Below are 19,680 nucleotides of genomic sequence, written 5' to 3'. Positions count from 1 at the left end.
GCTGTGTACTACTTGCCTCATACTTAAATTTTCTCGAATTAGGTTATTATTAGCTTACAAAAAGTTAGATTATTAAGATCACTATATCATATTTTAATAATTGTGAAAGCTTGGTTAAATTGTTTTATATTTTTTTCTTTTCTTTGCATCGCCACTACATCAGCTTTCAGACATGAGCAAAACATAATCACAAATAGCTCATGACTTAAACATTCAATCAGCTTTGCAAAACAATCAGTTGGAAAAACTGGAGGATGTCATATCAAGAAGCAGCAAAGACTAAACAGTGAAAATGTGCACACAACTCAGCTCTGACCTTGTGTTTTCCTTCTGTCTCTGTTGGTTTGACGTGCTTGCTTCCTCCTGCATTGCTTGTAACTTTATCTCCTGAAACATGAGAAACAATGAATTTGCAAAAATTACAAAACAGTCAGATTGGGAAACTTATGTTCTAGAGTAAACACTACACAACTGACCTTACAGCAGTGATTACTTAAACCACACCCACCACTTTTCAAGGGCGACTCTCTATCTATGTCTGTCAAACAAAGTGATATCGTGAATCGGCTGATATCCCCGATGAGTTTGAAATAAATTACCAAGTGTTCCTTGGATTATATAAACACTGAGCCATATAAATTTTTTTTTTTTGGATTTTTTTTTTTGGGATTTTGCTGTGTATTTGGTTCCTTTTCTACTTTTATGATATTGCAGAAGTTTATTTCTCATTTTATATCAAATCTACAGTTTTATTTTTTTACACTGTGAAATATTTATATGTTCTGTATCACTAGCCGCGTTTCCACTGTCGGGCCAGGGCCGGGCCGTGCTAGTGCGTGCCAGGGCCAGTCGCGTTTCCACTGTCACTTCCGGGGCTTGATCGGGGCTTACTCGGGGCCAACGGCCAGGATTTCTGGCCCGTCGAATACCTTGTGCCAAAGCGGGCCAGCTCGGGCTAGAGGAGTGGTTACCAACAGAGGAGGAGTTTACCGTTGGGAGACGGCAGCGCCGGATGATTATGTCAGCATTTAAGACTTAAAAATAAAAATAAAATAATTTAAATCGCGTTCATGTTTGAATGCCTTCTGTTTGTGATGCAAAAGACTATGCGCGTTAGCCGTTACCATAGTAAACATAGTAAACGCTTGAAGATACGCATAGCAAAAAAAAACAACATAGCGAACGCTTGAAAAAAATCAGACCAATCTTAAAGGCTATCACAGTCATGTTTTTATTTTATCTGTCATAGCCTACGTCTCGTCTCTTTAAACCGGACTATCAAAAAATAAAGTAACTTTTTTTTCGGGAGCTTCCTCTGTTTCTCTGACTGAAAATATCTGTATGGGAGTCGAGAGAGTGCTAAAGCTCCTCAGGTCGTATGGCATAATATATTTGTAGAAATTATCATTTTTTCTAAATGTGATGTAAATATGTCCTGTAACGCGACTGAAAAAGTAAGTGTGTCCTCTTTCTTTTGTGAAATAGAACTAACGGTAATTTATTTCTGAGTGACTAATGTGCAATTTTTACATAAATTAATTCATTATGATCAATGTATCACTTTTTATTGTAAACCTGTGGTAAAACATCGATGCTTGGGTTTTAAATATTCAAGTAGCTGCTAAACAAACAAACAAAAAAAGCTAGCAAACGGCCACTTTTATCGTGTTTGTTTTCAACGCTGTTTCCAGTGATTTCTGATTAGTTTTCTTATAAAACTTCCATTTGTTGGTGAAATGATGGGTTAGTGTGACGTTGTCCCAGAGAGGCGTGTTACGGGCGTGTTTTAGTGAAGCGCTGTGGAGCTTCTGGCCCGACAGTGGAAACGCATGCCCGGTGCTACACTGTAAAAAATGTTACTGCTATTTACTTAAAAAAATTATGGTAACAATATTACACATAATATTTTTGAGTAGTTAAAGCTTGATTTCATTCATGGAATCTACCTGAATAAATCATGTAAAATGCCCTAATTTATTTAGTCTATGACACACAATTTTTTAGTGAAAATGTGCTTTTTTATTTGAAGTATTTTTTATTCTCAAAATTGTGTGAAGTTAAGTGAATGGATATGACCTGTTTATATTTAACTTTGAGATATATTGTTTTATAAAAAGACCGCATACTGCTAGAACAGCACAGAATCAAACTTGTTACTGCACTATCATTAGCAGAGTTATTGCTACATGTATATAACAATATGTTTTATAATATTAAATAAATGCAGTTATTCACAACCTAACCATAAGCCCTACTCTTCTGCACAATGGTAACGATCAAAACTTTAACATAATAGAAACTCTTTCAAATGTCAAACATGAACATTAAACATTAACAGATGTTTCCCTTTACTCAAAAACACATGAAATAACACTTAATTTCAAGATTTACTCTCCATTTCCAGCCATGTGCAAAGCATGCTGGGAACAAACAATGGCGTCTCTAAATAAAACCGCATAAATGAGCTAATTCTCTTAAAATAAATAGGTAGCCCCTTTTCCTTAATTTTATGAGGTTTATCAGTTCCTCAATTCAAGCCTTAAAATTGTGTATGTTTCCTTAAAAAAAATAGGAAAATGTATCTCTTGGTGTTATTAGTGAAATTTTCTCAATATTTTCAATAAAACCCTAACCACAATTTTCTTAATAAAATATACATAATATTTTTAATGATCACCTCAATTTTTTTAATGAAAATTACAAGACTCATGATTCATTTTTTACAGTGTATTGGCCCGAGGCTATTAGCCCGGCACGGCCCGTTTAAAGCCCTGGCCCGGCCCAGGCCCGACAGTGGAAACGCGGCTACTGTGTTGTGTTTGTTTCCTTTTTTGTTTATAACATAATTGAGCCTTTAAATCTCCTTTGTAAAAGCTTTACAAGGCTTAAATACACTGTTAGACTTTGCCAGGCTTTTTTACAGTAAAATATTGGCAACACTGTTGCCAATAATTTACTGTTAATTGCACAGTATGTTGCTGTAAAGAAAACATACACTAAATTAAAACTCGACTCAACTAATTTCATTTGCAGAAACAGAATCCCTTAAATTGACCAACTGCATTTTAAAGCTTTAGTTACAAAAAGTTATAATGCACTAATAATTTGAGCAAATTATTTTTGTGAACTTTTTTCAACTACACAAGCACCACCTGTTAAATAAAACAACATGCAGAATATGACCGATATTTACAGTTCTTCTCCTGGACTGAAGCACAGGCTCTACTCTTCAGCACAACAGTTACCCACTAAAAGTACATTTTACAGTAAACTACGGGCAACAGTGTTGTTGCCATTACACATTACTACACGTACTGCAGTATGACTTTATTTCTGTCGTACATCTACAGAAGTTGTTATTGCGATGTTTAATTGAAAATGTTTGGTTTGAAGTCACCATTGTGGAGATCAGAGTTTGTTTTAGTTGGTCTCCTGGCCCTTAAGTGCTTAACATTATGGCGCTTTTCCACTGCATGGTACGGTTTGACTCGGCGCGGAACGGTTCAGCTCGCTTCGCTTTTCCACTGCGTGGTACGACTCGCTTTAGCTCGGTTGCTTTTCCACTGCAGTTAGTAACGCTTCAAAGTCTGATCGTTATAGTTGCCGTCTCTACTATCATGACATCATATTAAATGCGGATTTTTCATTCCGTGTTTCCCCATCCACTCCTCGGCAACCAACGAGAGGAACGTCTGCACCTCGTCCACTGACCACGATTCAGCCATTTTCTCTTTTTTTTTTTGAAGTTTATACTCTTTTTTTTGAAGCAAATACTTTTAAAACAGGTGCTACAGCGTTGGCTGTTGTCTACTGGCTATTTAAATCTAGCGGGTTTAAGTGTCTTGTGTCGTAAATACAATGACGCTGGTAGAGATGATTCTGTCTGACCAATCAGTGATCTTCAGTGTTTTCACGTCACATTTTAGTATCGGTACGGTACGCTTGGAACCTCAACAGAGGTGGTACCATTTAAAGCGAGCCGAAGCGAGCCGTACCGTACCGTACCATGCAGTGGAAATGCACCATAAGTGAGCCGTACCGAACCGAGCCGTACCATACCATGCAGTGGAAAAGCGCCAAAGCGTGCCGTACCGAGCCGAGCCGAGCCGTACCGTACCATGCAGTGGAAAAGCGCCATTAGCTTCTCTTTGGCTGCATGAGCTGTGTTTTTGCAAGTCAAGCTTTTACATACAGATTGTAAATGTTGTTGATTGTACTGATGATGACTAAATCATCATATAATTCACTAATAGTTAACTAAGAGTTATAGATCTCCAATCTCACGTCAAGTTGAATCCTGTATCAAAAGTGTTACACTGCCAACACTGTGAAGCTTCAAACTGCAATAATTATTTACAATGACAAGTAAAAAAAAAAAAAAAAAAGCACAACAAAAAACAGAACTACAATGTCTTGTAGAAACATATATAAAAAATCAGCACATGAATCTAAACAATGGTGGCAATAATAATAATAAATAAATAAATCCTTGAACCCAGCATGCATTGCGACATGAAACTTTTGATTCTCACCATTGTGAGATGTGCTGATTGTTGATCTCTGTGTGTGTTTGCGATATGTAGGAGTTCAACTTTATTTTTATGCAATGTATGATTTTTTTTTTTTATTCACAGTTTAATCAAAATGCACATGAATACAAATCTTATACACAGGATGAGATCAGCTGTTTCTAGAGTGATAAAAGCATGATCTCAACAGTCTAAAACAACTGACCAAACTCCGTATTTTCATGCTATAATAAATGTGGTTTATAACCACAGTTACAGCAGCAAGAGAGAAAATGTTACAAAGTCAAGGGTCAATACCAGTATATGTCTGATTCCCTGATCACATCCAGTACATAAGCTTTGAATTTATTAGGGATGGGCGATATATCGCACGATATTGTTATGCGCATCTCATCAGTAAAGCCGGTTCCTTGATTAGTAGTAAATCACCATCACCTGCTTTCAGATGGAGCGGCATTTACTACAAAGAGCCGTAGTTAACTGACAAGCTGAGCCATATCGCATTAATATCGCGGACGTATCGGCAGCAATAATTAATGCGATATGGCTCAGCTTGTCAGTTAACTACGGCTCTTTGTACACAGCAAAAACTCCCGTGTTAAATTAACACTCCTGGGAGTGTATGAGTCCACACTCAAGAGTGTTTAAGTTAATGAGATAAATAAGTGATTAATTTAGTGATGATTGAACATTATTGAAGACACCTGATGTTAACAAGCAGAATCACTGAAGGAGAAAATCACAAATTGTAAGTTACCATTGTGGTGATGGGTGTTTGCTTTAGTTGGGCTCTTGACCATTATATGTTTACTTTAGATTTTGTTTGGATGTTGTATCTGAATTGTAACTGCCAGTTGAACAAAGAAAAGAGTTGTCTGATGATGTTGGTTATATTATAACATTCATCATTTGAACTTGATCACTAAACTTATTAAGATCCTTCTTTCTGACTTCGATTTATGTTGTTGGTTAAAGCATAACTGTGAATCTGCATAAATGCCCAGAATTTTTGATATAATATAAAGGATTTCTTAAAAGTTGTTTTTTTAAAAAAAATCATTCTTTTAGGCACACACAGACGTCAAGATTCAGTCTATGCATCTCAACAATGGTGAGGAGCAGAATATTCAATTAGGAAAAGTAAATTACATAGACAATTCAGATCATTTTTTATTCATACCGCAATGCATGATGGGAGCCATTAATGAGTTGTGATTGGTGGCAGCCACTGCAACATGCTTTATTATTGTCACCATTGTTGAGATTCACAGGCTGATTATTAATGTCTGTGTTTTAAATTAAGTAATTTGAATATCTATTGATCAGAACAATGCTTATTAAATATTTCGAATTATAAGTAAAGTACTGATAATCATATGCTGAAGAATCACAAAATTGCTGCTAACAAGTTAAATTAAACTATCTCAATAAGTTTCCTTTTTCAGATCACAGCATGATTATGTCAAAACATAACCTACACTATCAGATCACATTTTACTTTGTTCATTTAACTGTTATAAATCAATAACAGCAGACAAACAACAGTAAAAATTAAAGTAAACATATAATGGTCTAGAGCCCAACTAAAGCAAACACCCATCACCTTAATGGTAACTTACAATTTGAGATTTTCTCCTTCAGTGATTCTGCTTGTTAACATCAGGTATTTTCAATAATGCTCAATAGTCACTTACTTAATCACTTAATTATCTCATTAACTTTAACACTCTTGAGTGTGGACTCATATACACTCCCAGCCCCAGGAGTGTTAATTTAACACCGCTCCATCTGAAAGCAGGTGATGGCGATTTACTACTAATCAAGGGAACCGGCTTTACTGACGAGATGCGCATAACAATATCGTGCGATATATCGCCCATCCCTAATATATATATATATATATATATATATGTATATATATATATATATATATATATATATATATATATAGCATATTAGCAATTATAGCATTATTATTTTATTGTTTTAGCACTTTTATGATGGCAAGCAGTAAAAGATTTACCTCAGAAGAAGCTCTGGAACAATTACTGGAAAGTGACGAGGAGAAATCCGAAGCTGACAAAACGCCTGGGACTGTTTGTATATAAAGTTCATTATTTCATTGTTCGGTAACACTTTACTTGAAGGGGTGTTCATAAGACTGACATGACACCGTCATAATCATGACATGACACATGTCATGAATATGAAGGAGGTTTTATGCATGTTTATGTCAACATGCATGTTAAGTGTCATTCGCTCAATTATGACATTTTTAATGCAAATATGACATTGTGTGAGATTTCTTTGTTATGGCAACTTGACATTACTAAGACAACACAACCTGTCATAAATATGTCATAAACATGACGTAGCAGATTAATTATCAAACTTAAGAAACCACTTAGGCTTTAGGGGTTAACATTTCATTAAACTGTCATGTGGCTGGTTTTGACATTGGCTGTCATGAAGCCATTATAACATTTTAATGACAAATTAAATTTGTACCACACTGTCAGAAATAGGGGTACAGCAGGAGTCCATTTCTGTCCCCCAAGGTACATGTACCTTTTTGATGGTCAAAAAGGTACACATATGTCCCCAAGCATTAAAAGGTACAAATATATACCGTTTCTTTTAAAGGTTAAGGTACAATATCAAAAGACAGCCTCTGCTAAGTAATTTTTTATTTTATTTTTTAATTTTTTTAAAGGTTTTTTTAAGGTTTTAATGATACCTTAATCATTTAAGGTATATTTTAACTTATCACTATATTTGAGTAGCCTTGAAATAAAGGAAATAAAAAATGTGTAAGTCAATTTACTGATATTAAATACTGATACATATTAAACACAGCAAAAACTCCAGTGTTAAATGAACTCTCCTGGGAGTTTATTTGGCTCCACACTCAAGAGTGTTAAAGTGTTAAAATATGAATGTTAAATTAACAATCAAGATTGTTAAAGTTAATGATCTAATTAAGTGATTAATTGAGTGATGATTGACCATTATTGAAGACACCTGATGTTAACAAGCAGAATCACTGAAGGAGAAAATATAATTTTTTAAGACACCATTATGGTGATCAGTGTTTGTTTGAGTTGGGCTCTTGACCCTTAAACTGTTACCATTAGATTTTGCTTGGCTGTTGTATCTGAGTTATAACTCTTTGATGAACAAAGAGAAAAGTTGATCAGGTGGTGTTGTTTATGTTTTGACATAATCATAAATTGCCTGAATCACTGAACTCATTAAAAGTCTAATCTCAGACTTAAATGTTTATTGTTGATCACAGCATCACTGTGATACTATAGCATACAATCCAGAAGTTTTGAAATAATCTAAAGGATTTCTGAAAAGTTGTTCTGATAAAACAAATCTTTCTTTTAGGCACACACAGACATCAAGATTCAGTCTATGAATCTCAACAATGGTGACAAAAAGAATATTCAATTAGGGAAAGGAAATAACATAGACAATTCAGATCATAATTTATTCATTCATGCATGATGGGAGCCATGAATGAGTTGTGATTGGTGGCAGCCACTGCAACATGCTTTATTATTGTCACCATTGTTGAGATTCACAGGCTGATTATTGATGTCAGTGTGTCTACATAAAGGACTTTTCAAAGTCTTTTGATCAGAACAACTTTTACGAATATTTAGATTATATTGAAAATGCTGAAAGTCTTTTGCTGTATAATCACAGTTATGCCATAATAAAGAATTAAGTCTAAGATTAGACTTTAAATGAGTTCAGTAATTCAGGTCAAAATATGATTATGTCAAAACATAATTAACACCACCTGATCAACTTTTCTCTTTGTTCATCTGGCAGTTATAACTCAGATACAACAGCCAAACAAAATCTAAAGTTAATGATTTAAGGGTCAAGCGCCCAACTAAAGCAAACACTGATCACCATAACGGTGTCTTAAAATATATATTTTCTCCTTCAGTGATTCTGCTTGTTAACATCAGGTGTCTTCAATAATGCTCAATCATCACTCAATGAATCACTTAATTATATCATTAACTTTAACACTCTTCAGTATATTTGAGTCTGGAGTCATATAGGAGAGTTCAATTAACACTGGAGTGTTTGCTGTTGGACCTCAAGGTATATATATGTAACTTTTTGAGGATCAAAAAAGCATTAAAAGTTACATATATGTACCGTTTCTTTTAAAGGTTAAGGTACAATATTGTACCCTTGAGAGTACAGCCCCAGTGACAAGCCATTGTACCCCTAAAGGTACAATTATGTACTTTATTTTCTGAGAGTGTATGTAGAGCCAGCCCTGATTGGCTGCTTGAATCTCAATTTAAAAGAACGTCCAGTTGGTGGCCTTTCTTTCTTTTGGCCATCGGTGGAGAAGAAGTCATGGTTACTCATGGTTCTTACTAGGGCTGGGCGATTTAAATCGCGATATTGATATGCGCAGCTCGTCAGTAAAGCCGGTTCCTTGATTAGTAGTAAATCACCATCACCTGCTTTCAGATGAAGCGGCATTTAGGGCTGAGGAGATAATTAAGTGATTAATTTAGTGATGATTGAGCATTATTGAAGACACCTGATGTTAACAAGCAGAATCACTGAAGGAGAAAATCACAAATTGTAAGTTACCATTAAGGTGATGGGTGTTTGCTTTAGTTGGGCTCTAGACCATTATCTGTTTCCTTTAATAGTTACTGCTGTTTGTCTGCTGTTATTGATTTATAACAGTTAAATGAACAAAGTAAAATGTTATCTTATAGTGTTGGTTATGTTTTGACATAATCATACTGTGATCTGAAAAATGACACATATTAAGATAGTTTGGTTTAACTTGTTAGCAGCAGTTTAGTGATTCTTCAGCCTATGATTATCAGTACTTTACTTATAATTCAAAATATTTAATAAACATTGATCTGATCAAAAAGATGTTCAGACATATTTATTTAAAACACAAACATCAATAATCAGCCTGTGAATCTCAACAATGGTGACAATAATAAAGCATGTTGCAGTGGCTGCCACCAATCACAACTCATTAATGGCTCCCATCATGCATTGCGGTATGAATAAATTATGATCTGAATTGTCTATGTAATTTACTTTTCCTCATTGAATATTCTGCTCCTCACCATTGTTGAGATGCATAGACTGAATCTTGACATCTGTGTGTGCCTAAAAGAACAATTTAAAAAAAAAAAACTTTTAAGAAATCCTTTATATTATATAAAAAATTCTGGCCATTTATTTAGATTCACAGTTATGCTGTAACCAACAACATAAATCGAATTCAGAAAAAAGGATCTTAATGAGCTCAGTGATCAAGTTCAAATAATGATTGTGATAATATATCCAACACAGATCACTTTTTATTCTTTGTTCAACTGGCAGTTTTAACTCAGATACAACCGTCAAACAAAATCTAAAGTAGCGAACACATGAAAGGCTCAGAGCCCAACTAAAGCAACTACCCATCACAATAATGGTAACGTACAATTTGCGATTTTCTCCTTCAGCGATTCTACTTGTTAACATCAGGTGTCTTCAATAATGCTCAATCATCACTAAATTAATCACTTAGTTATCTCATTAACTTAAACACTCTTGAGTGTGGACTCATACACTCCCAGGGGTGTTAATTTAACACTGGAGGTTTTGTTGTGTACAAAGAGCCGTAGTTAACTGACAAGCTGAGCCATATCGCATTAAAAATCGCTGGCGATACGTCCGCGATATTGATGTGATTTGGCTCAGCTTGTCAGTTAACTACGGCTCTTTGTAGTAAATGCCGCTCCATCTGAAAGCAGGTGATGGTGATTTACTACTAATCAAGGAACCGGCTTTACTGACGAGATGCGCATAACAATATCGCGATTTAAATCGCCCAGCCCTAGTTCTTACAGGGCTTTCAACCGAGGAGGTCCTTCAGAAAATATCAGAAGCAGGCATAGAAGTAACCGGCGTCGAGATGAAAGGACATGAAATGGACTTTCAGCCAAATGACACTTACTCAGATGATAATAATTTGTATGTCACAGCTAGACATTAAGTTTAAAATGAAATGTTGGAGAATGTGAAAATGAAAAGTATTTAATACATTTTTATTTTACTCCTGCGTGTGTAATATATATCTCATTATAGTCAACGATTGTACCCTGTCAAAGCCAATTTTGTACCATTTTTGAAGGGTCCATTTTTGTACTGTTAAATAAAGGTACAAAAATGTCACCACAGGTACAAGACTGGTCTCTTAAGGTACAAATCACAAGGGTACAAATATGTACCCTATGCCAAGGGTACAATTTTGTACCCTTGAGGGTACAGCCCCAGTGACAAGCCATTGTACCCCTAAAGGTACAATTATGTACTTTATTTTCTGAGAGTGCACTGTAGTTGAGGTCAAGAAAAACATTCATGACACAGTTATAATGGCCTCATGACAGCCAATGTCAAAACCAACCACCTAACAGTTTAATGAAATGTTAACCCATAAAGCTAAGTGGTTTCTTAAGTTTGATAATTCATCTGCTATGTCATGTTTATGACATATTTATGACAATTTATGTTGTCTTGGTAATGTCAAGTTGTCATGACAAAGACACTGACAGGTTATGATGTATTGGTTTATGTCAAGTTGTCATAACAAAGACATCTCAAACAATGTCATATTTGCATTAAAAATGTCATAATTGAGCGAATGACACTTAATGACATTTGCCATAAACATGCATAAGAGCTCCTTCATATTTATGACATCTGCCATGTCATGATTATGAAGGTGTCATGTCAGTCTTATGCACATCCCTTCAAGTAAAGTGTTACCCGTTGTTCTTTACACTTTTGATTGAACAATTACAAATTTATGTCAAGCAAAGGGTTTGAAAAATATATATTTTGTTCAAAAACTGTTCACTGTTGTTGTGAGGTGTGATTTTCAGTAATAAATGACTAAAATAAACTTTTCGTTTTTGAAATTCTCTAGTATATTGTAATTTTTTACTCATACTTGCTTTATAAACACATTACATGCATTCTTATGTTAGCTTAGGGTCTTCTGAATCCATAGATACCAAACACATGGTGTTCCATCTCCATTACATATGGGTTATATTATAAGCCCAAATGTAAAAATAGAGAAAACGGACCAAAAAGGGCTTAGTCCCCAGAGGGTTAATCAATTAGTCAACTACACATTAAGCCTTTAATTAATTGAATCAGGTGTGCCATTTCAGGGTTAAAACAGAAACATGGCCTGTCAGGGGGTCCCTGCAGGAGAGATTGAGAACCACTGACTTAATTATCTCATTAACTCTAACACTGCTTCAGTGTTACTTTTAACACCTTGCGGGTGGTTCCCATATAAACACTGTGCGGTGTTACATTTAACACCAGGGATTTTATAGTATATACATATATATATTAAAATAGAGTTGTATGTCTTATTTATATTTGTATATTGTCTGTGATGTATTGTGTGGTGAAGAGACAATTTTCCACAAAGTGGGTAATAAAGTAAAATCAGTCCTATTGACTTCTTTCAATCAGAGGCCTGAAGGGCTAAAATCAACATGACAAAAAAAAAAAAAAAACCTCCAAACCAGTTGATTAAACAAATCCAAAAAAAAATCAATGCCATCTTCAATTATTACAAACCAGTTTGACTTTATTTCTGTCCATTTGCATTATGTCTTATAGAAAATATTTAGTTTAAAGTCACCATTATTGTGATCAGTGTTTGCTGTATTTGGTCACTTGACCTGGCTTTTCAACATTAACTTTTCTCTGGCTGCTGTAACTGTGTTAATAAGGTAAATCTGGGTAACACTTTATTTTGATGGTCCACTTTAGACATTCTACTAACTATAAGTATTTTTGTACTTTTGTGCTGGCTGTGCATTATAATACTAAGTGAAAACTTAAGCGTATAACCTGGGCGCTTGTATTATATGGAAATACTTTTGTGCCAATAATAATGAACGTAACTTTTCAAGAAACTAATGAAAATACACTGCTCAAAAAAATTAAAGGAACACTTTGAAAACGCATCAGATCTCAATGGGGAAAAATATCATGCTGGATATCTATACTAATATGGACTGGGTAATGTGTTATGAACGAAAGGATGCCACATCGTTTGATGGAAATGAAAATGATCAACCTACCCCAGATAGCAACATTGTTTCGGCCCGGATCCGGCCCACATCTGGCACTTGTGGAATGCGGATCTGGCCCACATGCGGCGTGGAATGACGGCACTTGGGCGGACCGCTCCTGTTTGCCAGATCTGGGTCACAAGCAGGCCATAGCAATGCCACATGTCAGCCACGAGCAAAGAAATAAACCAGAACTGGACCTTATCTGAGCCACAAAGTCTGTGTATATTAAATATGGAGTCATCTCAGCCTTAATAAGCCTGTTAACAAGCAGAATCACTGAAGGAAAGAAGAGAACAGAAAAAGAGACGAGCAGAAACAAGAACTACAACTGACTTCAGCCACAGCCTTAGATGAAATCAACTGAAGAGAACAGAAGACATTAAATCTGTGAAGATCTCAGCAGAGGAGAATTAAACAACTCCACAAACAGCATTACCAGCTTCACTTATTACTAACCAGACTGACTTTATTTCTGTCAGACGTCTACAGAAGTTTTTATTGAGAATTAACAGAGGTTTAACTCTAATGTGTTTCTTTTTTAAGTCACCATAACAGTGATTTATGTTTCCATTAGTTGAGCTCTTAACTCTTATTATACCTATTATCTTTTTGGCTGCTATGACAGTGTGTTTGTCAAACACATTTGCAGCAGCAAAGAAAGCTAAAGTAAAATGAGATCAGGTGATGATGTTTACCTGGTGATGATTTTATAGTCATCATGAATTAACCTGTTTCACTGATGTCTTTGTAATCTAACAATTGTGTTGATCCAGTAATATTGTTACATCACAAACCCTGTGTTACTGCCGCATGAGATCCAGCAATATAATAACAATAAGTTAGAAGACTTTATCAAGCACGAAATAGTCGGTTTAATATGACACACACAGACATCAACAATCAGCGTATAAATCACAACAATGGTGACAATCACAAATATTTAGATAAACAGATTAATTCAGAACATCACTGAAAAGCTAATAATTCATAACAAAAACAACAGCGAAAAATAAAAGCAAATATTTAGAATCAAACAAAATTATAGGACAATTCAGATGCATAATTTATTCATGTTGCAATGCATGCTGGGAGTTTTGTACTATGCTGGTACCCAGCATGCATTGCAGCAAAGTACATTTGATTGTCACCATTGTTGTGATTTATACGCTGATTGTTGATGTCTGTGTGTGTCATATTAAACTGACTTTTTCGTACTCATGTTTGATAAAGTCTTCTAACTGATTGTTATAATATTGCTAGATCTCATGCTACAGTAACACAGGGTTTGTGATGTGAAAATATTAATGGATCAACACAATTGTTAGAGTCCAAAAAACATCAGTGATTAAAGGTTATTTCATGATGATTACTAAAACCATCAACAGGTAACCATCATCACCTGATCTCGTTTCACTTTAGCGTTCTTTGCTGCTGCAAATGTGTTTGACAAACACACTGTCACAGCAGCCAAAAAAAGACATAAGATATACTAAGAGTTAAGAGCCCAACTAAAGGAAACATGAATCACTGTTATGGTGACTTAAAAAAGAAACACATTACAGTTAAAACTCTGTTAATTCTCAATACAAACTTCAGACGTCTGACAGAAATAAAGTCAGTCTGGTTAGTAATAGTGAAGCTGGTAATGCTGTTTGTGGAGTTGTTTAATCCTCCTCTGCTGAGATCTTCACAGATTTAATGTCTTCTTTTCTCTTCAGTTGATTTCATCTGAGGCTGTGTCTGAAGTCAGTTGTAGTTATTTTGTTTCTGCTCATCTCTTTATTGTCTTCTTTCCTTCAGTGATTCTGCTTGTTAACAGGCTGAAATGACTCCATATTTAATATACACAGATTTTGTGGCTCAGATAAGGTCCAGTTCTGGTTTATTTTTTTGCTCTTGGCTGACATGTGGCATTGCTATGGCCTGCTTGTGGCCCAGATCTGGCAAACAGGAGCGGTCCGCCCAAGTGCCGTCATTCCACGCCGCATGTGGGCCAGATCCGCATTCCACAAGTGCCAGATGTGGGCCGGATCCGGGCCGAAACAATGTTGCTATCTGGGACAGAGGATTGAATTCAAAGACACCCTGGAAATCTAAGTGAAAAAATGATGCAGCAGGCTTGTCAATTTTGCTGAAATTTCATTGCAGCAACTCAAAATGGTACTCAGTAGTTTGTATGGCCCCCACGTGCTTGTATGCATGCCTGACAACGTCGGGGCATGCTCCTAATGAGACGACGGATGGTGTCCTGGGGTATTTCCTCCCAGATCTGGACCAGCGCATCACTGAGCTCCTGGACAGTCTGAGGTGCAACCAGGTGATGTCAGATGGACCGAAACACAATGTCCCAGAGGTGTTCTATTGGATGTAGGTCAGGTGAGCGTGGTGGCCCTTCAATGGTATCATTCCTTCATCCTCCAGGAACTGCCTGCATGCTCTCGCCACATAAGGCCGGGCATTGTTGTACACCAGGAGGAACCCAGGACCCACTGCACCAGCATAGGGTCTGACAATGGATCCAAGGATTTCATCCCGATACCTAATGGCAGTCAGGGTGCCATTGTCTAGCCTGCAGAGGTCTGTGCGTCCCTCCATGGATATGCCTCCCCAGACCATCACTGACCCACCACCAAACCGGTCATGCTGAACGATGTTACAGGCAGCATAACATTCTCCACGGCTTCTCCAGACCCTTTCCTGTCTGTCACGTGCTCAGGGTGAACCTGCTCTCATTTGTGAAAACCACAGGGCACCAGTGGCGGACCTGCCAATTCTGGTGTTCAATGGGAAATGCCAATCGAGCTCCCTGGTGCTGGGCAGTGAGCACAGGGCCCACTAGAGGACGTCGGGCCCTCAGGCCACCCTCATGAAGTCTGTTTCTGATTGTTTGGTCAGAGACATTCACACCAGTGGCCTGCTGGAGGTCATTTTGTAGGGCTCTGGCAGTGCTCATCATGTTCATCCTCGCACAAAGGAGCAGATACCGGTCCTGCTGATGGGTTAAGGACCTTCTACGGCCCTGTCCAGCTCTCCTAGAGTAGCTGTCTGTCTTCCTGGAATCTCCTCCATGCTCTTGAGACTGTGCTGGGAGACACAGCAAACCTTCTGGCAATGGCACGTATTGATGAGCCATCCTGAAGGAGCTGGACTGCCTGCGCAACCTCTGTAGGGTCCAGGTATCGCCTCATGCTACCAGTAGTGACACTGACCCTAGCCAAATGCAAAACTGGTGAAAAACAGTCCAAAAAGATGAGTACACACCAAAAACTCCAGTGTTAAATTAACACTCCTGGGAGTTCATATGAGACCACACTTGTAGAGTGTAAAGTGTTAAAATATGAGTGTTAAATTAACACTCAAGAGTGTTAAAGTTAATGAGATAATTAAGTGATTAATTTAGTGATGATTGATCATTATTGAAGACACCTGATGTTAACAAGCAGAATCACTGAAGGAGAAAATCTCAAATTGTAAGCCACCGTTATGGTGAATATTGTTTGCTTTAGTTGGGCTCTTGACCTTTACATGTTTACTTTAAATTTTGCTTGTCTGCTGTTATTGATTTATAACAGTCAGATGAACAAAGAAAAAATGTGATCTGATGGTGTTGGTTATGTTTTGACAATCATGTTGTGATCTGAAAAACTAAACTTATTGAGATAGTTTGGATTTGTTAATTACAGCAGCTCTGTGATTCTACAGCATATGATTTTCAGTATTTTTCATGTAATCCATGTAATCAATTGTTCTGATCAAAAGACTTTCAAATTAATTAATTTATTTAGAAACACAGACATCAATGATCAGCCTGTGAATCTCAACAATGGTGACAATAATAAAGCATGTTGCAGTGGCTGCCACCAATCACAACTTATTAATGGCTCCCATCATGCATTGCGGTATGAATAAATTATGATCTGAATTGTCTATGTAATTTACTTTTCCTAATTGAATATTCTGCTCGTCACCATTGTTGAGATGCATAGACTGAATTTTGTTGTCTTTGTGTGCCTAAAAGAAAGATTCTTTTTTTTTTCAAAACAACTTTTAAGAAGTCCTTTGTATTATATCTAAAATTCTGGATATTTATGCAGAATCACAGTTATGCTGTAACCAACAACATAAATCTAAGTCAGAAATATGAGTTCAGTGATCAAGTTCAAATGATGATTGTCAATATATAACCAACACCATCAGATCACTTTTTTTCTTTGTTCATCTGGCAGTTAGAACTCAGATACAACAACCAAACAAAATCTAAAGTTAATAATATAATGGTCAAGAGCCCAACTAAAGCAAACAATCATCGCCATAATGGTGGCTTACAATTTGTGATTTTCTCCTTCAGTGATTCTGCTTGTTAACATCAGGTGTCTTCAATAATGATCAATCATCACTAAATTAATCACTTAATTATCTCATTAACTTTAACACTCTTGAGTGTTAATTTAACACTCATATTTTAACACTTTACACTCTACAAGTGTGGTCTCATATGTACTCCCAGGAGTGTTAATTTAACACTGGAGTTTTTGCTGTGTAGGGAAAAAATGTCACTGGCCTCCAACTGTAAAACCATTCCTGTTTTGGGGGTTGTCTCACTGTTGCCCATCTAGTGCACCCGCTGTTAATTTCATTAACACTAAAGCAGCTGAAACTGATTACCAACCCCCTCTGTTACTTAACTGACCAGATCAATATCCCAGGAGTTTAACTGACTTGATGCTATTCTCTGATTAAAAAGTGTTCCCTTTATTTTTTTGAGCAGTGTATAAATTGAAACTGAATAAAATATCTTTGAAACTGAAAAAGAATAAATCGCTGGCAAATTTTTTGACTTCGTTTTTAATACACTGCATGTTTTGCTAACTATTTCTCATATTTCTTTCGCTGATCTGAACTTACAAATGCGCTTCCAGAGTTTTCATTTACGCTTCTGAAGTTTTCGTTTAAGCTTCTAAAGTTTCGTTCGCCGTTCTGACACATTTCTCTCGTGGGGGCGGGGCTAGTATTTCCCCTAAGCCACCACAAATAACATTGGGCTACAGTGCTGTACAGTATCTGTACTGTTAGCCTACAGTACAAAAAGTACTGTATCAGTCAATGACCGATGCCATAGGACCAGAGCGCTGTCCATCACTGCCTGATTCAATTTTGGCAATATAAAGCCTTTTTTTTTACCATGCCAATAAAGTTATTTAAACCTGAATTTCTCAACTGCTGATTAACTCCTGAGTCCCTGCGACCTCATATGAGGACATTACATTTTTGCCTCTTGACACAATGATAGTCAAATTTGTAAATCTTAGACATGTTGGACACATTTAGGGACACTGCCCACACCATCTTGTGGTGATATCACAACATTACACCAATGTCAGTGAGAAGAAAATGACCCTAACCCTAACCCTAAATCTTCGACACCAGTTCCCGAAAGAAAAATGACCCAGGTAAAAAATCTATTCAAATTATATGAATGAAACAAATGTATTTATGTACAATACTGTCTCTATCATCATATGGGGATTAAAATTTGACATATTTTAGTAATAGTAGCACTCTAGGACATCAGTAAATGTGAAGCACTCGTTTGAGGACATTGGGACTATATTACGTTATCCCCTTAACTGTCACCGTCCCACAGGTATATATTGCCCATATATATTTAGAACAATAATATCTTAGTAAAAACCTAGAGCAATATTGACAAACTATATATCATTTGAAAGCTTACAATCTTTAGTTTTCATATTTGGAGGCTGTTTTTTTTTAATAAATTACAGAAAAGCAGTAATTTATCAATTTGCAACAATAATATTTCATATGCATTAGGCGTGTTTAGGCCTTTGTTTTGAAATAGAAATAAACATGAAAAATCATGAAAGATTGGTAGAAACCTCAGTTTGTTTTCATGCCAAGAGTTCAAAAGATAACACCGATTAAATGTTATGAGAAAAAAAGGTCTGAAAATGTTTAGAATATAAAGAAAAATATTATGGATTCTGCGGCAGCGAGCTATAACGCACATATGTGCTCTTTTTATGTTTATTAGAGGTTGAAATCAAATCAAATACTGCCAAAACACCAATACTATTTCTGAATAGGATGTATACTTCATAAATTGTATGAAATTATGGAAAGACATGGTTCAGATCACTCAAAACATATGAAAATGGAGACGCCCTTATATGGTCAGTAAGGAAGCTGGCTGTCCATCTAGTGAAAAAGTTTGGTACTGCGCCCAAATAAAATCTTACTGAAAGCTCATTTTTTGAGATATCAACCTAAAATTTGGAACACAACTTGTTTAGATGTTTGACTTTAATTTTCTAGCAGTTTTAGAGTAAAATATATTTTATAATATATATATTTTATATAAAATATAAATAATTATATTTTTACATTCTATATTTTCATGAACTCAAACTTATATAACTTTTTTTCTGTTTCACTTTCATAATTTATTTCACTTCTACAATAATCTGGCAAATGTCTTCTTAAAAATGAGACCAACCATATGTCTATATTCCAAAGCATTCTTGAATTACAACCATTTAAGTTTGTTTTTTGATTGCTAGTACTATGTCCTCATATGAGGACATCATATGGTAAATCATAGACCCACTGTCCTCACATGAGGACATAATTTTCTGCAAAAACTACTTCCTGTACAAAAACAAATTTTAGTTATTATACTTATTAGGTCCTACTTATCCCAAATAGCAAGAACAATTATAAAATGCACACCAGGCAAACTCTCAGGTCTCAGGAGGTTAATTTGCAATGCAGAGTTTTTGAAAGAGGACCCAGCAGGCACAGTACGTCAATGTGACGTCAGGAAGACGTTGGACTCCAACTAATCCAACGTCAGTCAGACGTCATATTTTGGTTGAAAATGAAAGTCAGGTTGACGTCTAAACCCAACGTTTGTTTGGCGTCAAGCTCCAGCGTCAGACAGATGTTGAATTTTGGTTGGAATAAGCACCGCAAAAAAATGT

At 36.1% G+C, this 19,680-nt stretch overlaps 1 protein-coding gene across 1 annotated transcript in view; it reads right to left on the bottom strand.

The window, feature by feature from the left end:
* Positions 1 to 19,680, bottom strand: part of LOC311285737 (uncharacterized protein) — a gene marked incomplete at its 3' end in the record, with an annotated part of 86,757 nt that overhangs the window by 23,286 nt on the left and 43,791 nt on the right. The window contains exon 6 of the mRNA XM_084435770.1: positions 317 to 387. Within this exon, the coding sequence (XP_084291896.1) occupies positions 317 to 387 (71 nt within the window). The remainder of the gene's footprint in view (positions 1 to 316; positions 388 to 19,680) is intronic.

Source organism: Rutilus rutilus, assembly GCF_951802725.1.
Source record: "Rutilus rutilus genome assembly, contig: SCAFFOLD_47, whole genome shotgun sequence".
NCBI classification, from domain to species: domain Eukaryota; kingdom Metazoa; phylum Chordata; class Actinopteri; order Cypriniformes; family Leuciscidae; genus Rutilus; species Rutilus rutilus.
Note: the sequence above shows the minus strand (reverse complement) of the source record. Positions and strands in the feature narration are given on the sequence as shown.